This window comes from Pholcus phalangioides, unplaced genomic scaffold (genome assembly GCF_987345545.1).
Source record: "Pholcus phalangioides strain wild (caught in Gottingen) unplaced genomic scaffold, Ppha-v1.0 ptg000008l_1, whole genome shotgun sequence".
Classification (NCBI taxonomy): Eukaryota; Metazoa; Arthropoda; class Arachnida; order Araneae; family Pholcidae; genus Pholcus; species Pholcus phalangioides.
The window spans coordinates 27,985,972-27,993,028 of NW_028301601.1; the positions used below are offsets into that span (position 1 = coordinate 27,985,972).

General features: G+C 32.1%; 1 protein-coding gene across 1 annotated transcript in view; it reads left to right on the forward strand.

The window, feature by feature from the left end:
- The window catches only part of LOC149084146 (uncharacterized), a gene marked incomplete at its 5' end in the record, with an annotated part of 58,455 nt that extends 52,971 nt beyond the window's left edge, over positions 1–5,484 (forward strand). The window contains 3 exons of the mRNA XM_089235269.1: positions 1,757–1,897; positions 4,447–4,624; positions 4,716–5,484. Coding sequence (XP_089091395.1) covers positions 1,757–1,897; positions 4,447–4,624; positions 4,716–4,940 — 544 coding nt within the window. The remainder of the gene's footprint in view (positions 1–1,756; positions 1,898–4,446; positions 4,625–4,715) is intronic.
- Between the last annotated feature and the right edge of the window lie 1,573 nt (positions 5,485–7,057).

The window sequence follows — 7,057 nt, forward strand, 5'->3', positions numbered from 1 at the left end:
AAACGAGACACATCCGCAAACGATGTAGCCAATACATTGGTTAAAATATTAAGAATTATTTAGGCGTAGCGTAATGAGAAATTTTTTTTTCTCATTTTAAAATGATGCAACTCAAATCGTAATTAACACTAATTATGCAATGTTTACTTAGTTTATGTTATGTCAAGTTTTCATACAGCGCTATCTGTGGATGAAATTCTAAACGTTTCTGTTTATGAAACAGACTCTGAACAATTATGAGTATTATAGTAATAAACACGAATGTGAATATCAAGTAGTTTCTTTTTTTTGTGAATTTTTAAAATGTATTATTAACCTTTTGTACACCCTGTTTATCCGTTAATTTTTCAAAAAGCCTGTTTTCAACGAAATATCTTAAATTTCAGAAATTACGGAACTTCCAAAAAAAGTAAAGTGATGTTTTCCCAGGGTAGCCCTGCTACTCAGGTAGGCATTTCACTGGTGGACCGTTGATCCCAGAAGCATAATTTCAATTAGAAGAAGCATCCGAATAACCTGTAGTACTCCGATATGCCATTCATAGTGCGAGGGGTTGTATAGTTATTAAAATAAAACAAAAGTGACTCTTCATACATTCCCCGTATGCCCAAAAACCCTATTTAATTGATACCCAGTCTCAAAAAAATTCCACGTTTCTAAGTGCAATATTCGCTGAGATATTCGGAAAATGAGGGAAAATTAGGAGGAAACAGCATTGAATGCGGATAAATCATTTTACACGCATTTAAGGCTGTTTTCTCCGAATTCGAATATCTCAGTGAATATTGCTCTCAGAAACGTGGAATGTTTTACGTTCGCTTCAGGAGAGATTGGACAACAAATTTCTAATTGGGTTTTTAAGGACATAGTGTCCATTTAAAAAGTTGTTTTCTCCTGTTTTAATAACTATACAACTGCTCGCTACATAAATGACGTATCTGAGTTCTATAGACACTTTATTTGAATATTTTTTTTAATTGGAAGTATTCCTCTAGGATCAACTGTTCGCCAGTAAAATGTCATGCGCCCTGTTATTTATACATCTTGTATACAGGGGGGGGTCCTGTAAGTGCTAATGCGGCCTTTATCTCATGAATCGTTCTTCGTAAAGGTATGGCTTCAATTAAAAAAATGTTTAAAATGTGATCACAGAAATCACCCTGTACCAATTTTAAGATTGAAAATACAGCACGTTCCAAAATAAAAAATAATTTTTATACGGTCCCCCTAACGTCCTATGAGACAGTTGTTTTCCCTTACCTCCCAAGGCCAACAGAAATAATGTCATGTTTCCATGTGCAATATTCGCTAAGACATTTGAATTCAAAAATTGGAGAAAAATTAAGAAAGAACGCGTAACTAATGGAGACACAACACTCCTTTCCCGCATTTGTGCTGTCGTTCCCCAACTTTTCTCCGATTTTTGAATTGGAATATCTAAGCGATTTATTGCATTTAGAAACTTGGACAATTTTTTTGTCATTGGCCTCAGGAGAGACAGGGCGACAACTTTCTAATTGGAAGTTAGAGGACAGGGAGAGCGTCTAAAAATTTAGATTTCTTTCCTTTGACACACTGTATTTTCACTCTCAAAACTGGTACAGGGTAATTTTTCAACACTTTTTTTGAAAGATTTTCAATGTCTCATTTCAGTGTCTCATTACGACGAACGGTTTGATGAGATAAAGTCCCCAATCAGTTGTAAAATAATTAAGCAGTACAATGGTTTCTATTATTTTCTATTCTGGATATATAGTTGTTGGCTGAATATCCAAGGCAGAGCTTTTTATCCATCCGTGATACCTTCAGCGATATTTGCGGCATCACATCTATTACTGCTGGTTATACTTCAGTGCACGAGTGCAGAGACATTCAAGAAACAAGACCATCGAATCAGGTAAAATAATCGAATGAGGATTTTGAATATTTCTTGACATTGGTTATTTCAGATCTTATAAGTTAGGTTTTTTGTAAACATTTATACCCCAGCTTCTTCGTTCAAACTTTAAAACATGAAGCTATTTATTTCATCTGTTTACTTGGTGTAGTGTTCGAAAAAGAAATCAAAATGATCGATTTTGAAATCGAAGAGATTTACAAGAAAATTTATTCAGGGAAGAAATTGAGAAGAGCCGACGTAATTCAATCGCTGCAAAACAAAAATGAAACTTTCATATGATTTAAATAAAAGAAAATTTGACGTCACGCTTGTGTAAAAATTTTATGACGTCACTTTTCCACACGACCCTTGAGATTTATTTATTTATGAAATAAATTTTAATAAATTTTATTTTTGTATGAGATTTTACGGAACAAATTTTTTTCAGTACAATAGAGATAGCAATAAATTTTTCAAATATTATTTGACTCGAGTAAAACTGGGACGTTATTTTATATTTTATTTCAATTTTAGAATGAATCATAGAATTTTTATTCCTTCCAGAGAAATTTTTTAAATACACTGTGTATTTCAATATAATTGTAATTCAATATAATTGTAATTCAATATACATCATTGTAATTCAATATACATCATTGTAATTCAATATACATCATTGTAATTCAATATAATTGTAATTCAATATACATCATTGTAATTCAATATACATCATTGTAATTCAATATACATCATTGTAATTCAATATACATCATTGTAATTCAATATACATCATTGTAATTCAATATAATTGTAATTCAATATACATCATTGTAATTCAATATACATCATTGTAATTCAATATACATCATTGTAATTCAATATAATTGTAATTCAATATACATCATTGTAATTCAATATACATCATTGTAATTCAATATAATTGTAAATCAATATAATTGTAATTCAATATAATTGTAATTCAATATACATCATTGTAATTCAATATAATTGTAATTCAATATACATCATTGTAATTCAATATACATCATTGTAATTCAATATAATTGTAATTCAATATACATCATTGTAATTCAATATAATTGTAATTCAATATAATTGTAATTCAATATACATCATTGTAATTCAATATAATTGTAATTCAATATAATTGTAATTCAATATACATCATTGTAATTCAATATAATTGTAATTCAATATAATTGTAATTCAATATAATTGTAATTCAATATAATTGTAATTCAATATACATCATTGTAATTCAATATACATCATTGTAATTCAATATACATCATTGTAATTCAATATACATCATTGTAATTCAATATACATCATTGTAATTCAATATACATCATTGTAATTCAATATAATTGTAATTCAATATACATCATTGTAATTCAATATACATCATTGTAATTCAATATACATCATTGTAATTCAATATACATCATTGTAATTCAATATACATCATTGTAATTCAATATAATTGTAATTCAATATACATCATTGTAATTCAATATACATCATTGTAATTCAATATACATCATTGTAATTCAATATACATCATTGTAATTCAATATAATTGTAATTCAATATACATCATTGTAATTCAATATAATTGTAATTCAATATAATTGTAATTCAATATAATTGTAATTCAATATACATCTGTGTATTCAATATACAATGCATAAAGATGGTTTGAAATTATTATATATATCACAAATTTTCTTTGATAGCTTGTTTGCAATGCCATTCAAATCGAATTTGCCAGTAATCCCTGCCATTATTTGAGCTGCAGAAATAATCATGAATAATGTTTTAAAAGTTGATTAAGATTAAGTAAATTATACGTCAAAATAACCAAAATTAAAAAAAAAAAGTTTACGAAAAGTTCAAAAGTTTTGAAGCTAATAAAAATAAAATTGTTTTTCATCGGAATTAATATTCGTGTTATTTTAAGGAAATATTTTCTTGAAAATACTTCAAGGCACGAGTAAAAAACATTTCATATTTATATGAAATTCTTCATTAAAAAAAAAAAGACAACTATATAAAAATGCTCTTAAACTGTAATTTTTTTTAAAACTACCGAATTTCTTTCCTTTAAAAGAGAATTTCCCGAAAAAAACAGTGACGAAAAAAATTGTGGAGAAGATTTAAACAAATAACATTGTTGAGACATTTCGGGAAAATTCGAACCAATGAAATGTTAAAACTCTCAAACTTAATTAAAAATGTGCGAAAATTCAAAAAATTTAAATAATTTATATGGAAAACGTAAAAAAAATACGGACGTTAATAATTAGAAAGCGCAAAATTATCATCCAAAGGAGAAAATGGACCATGAAAACCTGTCCTCTTCTAACAGTTGATTACTATGAGAGATTTTCTGAGGACTTTTCCGACATTCCGTCCATTAAATTAACTAATCCATCCAAAGTAGTGCCATCTATATTTCAAATTAAGAAATAGAAACTTTATGAATACTTGTGTGTTTGCCCCTGCTCAGTTTATTCATTTCAATATTTCCCAAAATTCTGCTATAGAGTGTTCTTCAAAATGAAATGGGTATCTCTTGTCGTACTTATCCTGACAACGATATCATGGATAACCGGCATGCTGGCATCTGCATACAGAAACATGTCACTCAGTCAAGTTTTCATCGTTTCGAATTGTTTAATGGCTGTATTGATACCGTGCCTTCGCATATACTGTGATATAGAAGTAAGTTTCTTTTATTGCCATCCCTAAGAATTGAAGAACGACACACACAAGAAAGGTTACACTAACGACATGCCTACCGTTTATCCCTTAGGTCAGAAAGAAGCTGAAGAAAGGCTTCTTCAAGTCAATCCGAGAGGATTCGGGACTCTCCAGGATCAGACCTCGTCCATTCTCTAGAGAATCTTTTTTCATCAAATCTGGAATCGATGGGAAGTTCCAAAAGAAAACGGGGGTCCAACAGAAATCTGAGTTGGCTCATTTCGTCATGCCGGAATATGACAAGGAGGCGAATATGCAAACTGTGTGGCACAAATGAAATCAAACGATCTATCTATTGCAGTGATTCCCAACCGGTGTGCCTTGGCACCCTAGGGTGCCGCGATATCTTCTGGGGGGGGGGCCGCGAGATATTATGGAGGTACATAAAAAATATTATGGTTCACATAAGGTCTTAAAATACATTAAGTCGAATTAATTACTCCCATCCCAATTTCACATTAATAATTAATCGAACAAAACAATAATTGATGTATTTTTACTGTGATTTTTGTTGTAGTAAACTATTCTGTATTCAAGGGAGGGTGCCCCAAGTTTTTAATATTATTCCCAAGTGTCCCGCGAACTTCAAAAGGTTGGAAAACGCTGATATATTGTTTCAACGATATTAGTGGTTGTCAAAGTGACTTATTACGACTCCAAAGGAAAGTGGCATTCTTTGTAGAGAGCTTTGAGTCGACTTTAGGATATTAATTTGTGAACACCGTGGCCCCACAACTTTTCAGTCCGCGGGCCCTATACGCAGTTTTTCTGCCGCTCACGGGCCAGAAACTTGTATGCATGCGGCGACCATATGACCAGTATTTTCCGGGACATCTCCGTTGTTTCGGCCACCCCACCATTTTTTTTAAAATAAAACTTTGTATGGTAATTATGACTATCGTATTTAATTTTTGTCAGAAAAAAATTCATCGCAAAAATTCATTTTGTCAGACATATACGTTCTTTTGGTGAAACACATTTTGACTTGCAGTACCCATCATCTACCGCGAGTGGGGATTTTTTTAGCAACTTTAGTAATAGTTCGCAACTTTACTTGACTTTGACAATTTTTTTGGCTTTAGCTGCCAACTTTGCTTTCGTTTGACATTTTCTTCTGATTTAAATGGAAACTTTCCTACCATTTGACAATTTTTTTTGGCTGTAACTGGAAACTTTACTTGCCTTTGAGAATTTTTCGGCTATATAAGCCACAGCTATAAAGATGTGAACATCTCGTCTTGGAAGAAGTTTTCGGCCACTATGTGTGCTCGAGGAAACATCCATTTCATTCTACGGAGCCAGCCGAAAAGGTTATGAAGAATATTGGCAAGTCAGTGAAGCAGGTGGATGGAGAGAGGTACAATGAAGTGGACGTAGAAGGAAATTGGGGAATTAACTAACAGCAATTCAGAAATCGACGGGAGGTAATCGAACTGACTACTCCTGAAAACGAAACGATAAGACATGATGATCAAGATTAAGAACTGGGCGGCAAGTTCATTATGAGCAACGCAGTGGAAGGTTTTCGTAAGTTTAAATCGGCAATGGATTATTTCCATGGCATACTCTGCCAAATTAACTGAATTAAAAAAATAAATAAATAAATAAACGGCTAACAGACTTTATAATGGAAACAGTTATTTTCCGGATATTACGCTGAAATGAACTCGGAAAGAAATGTCATCACGTCTCCGCCGGGACTCTAACCGAACCCAAACCCTCTTGCATACCGGGCAAGCATGCTACCATCTACACCACTGGAGAGACATGACCCTGCCCTACTTATTTCACGCACTGTGGCGTGAGGTGCTGAAGTAGAGGCAGTAGTAGCCTCCCCAGGCGGAGACGTGACGACTTTTCTTTCCGAAATCACCTCAGCATAATATCCGGAAAATAACTGTTTCCTTGATATCTCGGGCTGAGAAAAAAAGCCATCTCTCTCTAGACATTATAATATTCTTTCAGAAAACATCGCCGAGAATCATTGGATGCCCGCTTTTACTTCTGCTGCACAAAACAGACATAAATGAAATGCCTAAAAGAGTAAAGGTTCGTGGCTTGTGTTATTCGTGATCACCATTTTTAGTGTCTTAGCTTCCGGACTCTACTCCGAAATGACCCTTATACTGTAGAGAATCAGTTCTTATATATAGCCCACATTTCAATGAGAAAATTCACATTTTCATGTTTTTTTTATAAGGGCTCTTTCTTAACCATTTTACCATCTATCACTTTTCGGTTATTTTTGTATGTTTAATTCTTTTATTGCCTGAAATAAATATTAAATTAATTTGATGCAGATTGCTAACCGAATAGGGACATATTGATAAAAACGGTTTTTCGATAAATACGCGTATTTTCCAAAAAATGCGATTATAGAAAACATTCAGTTTT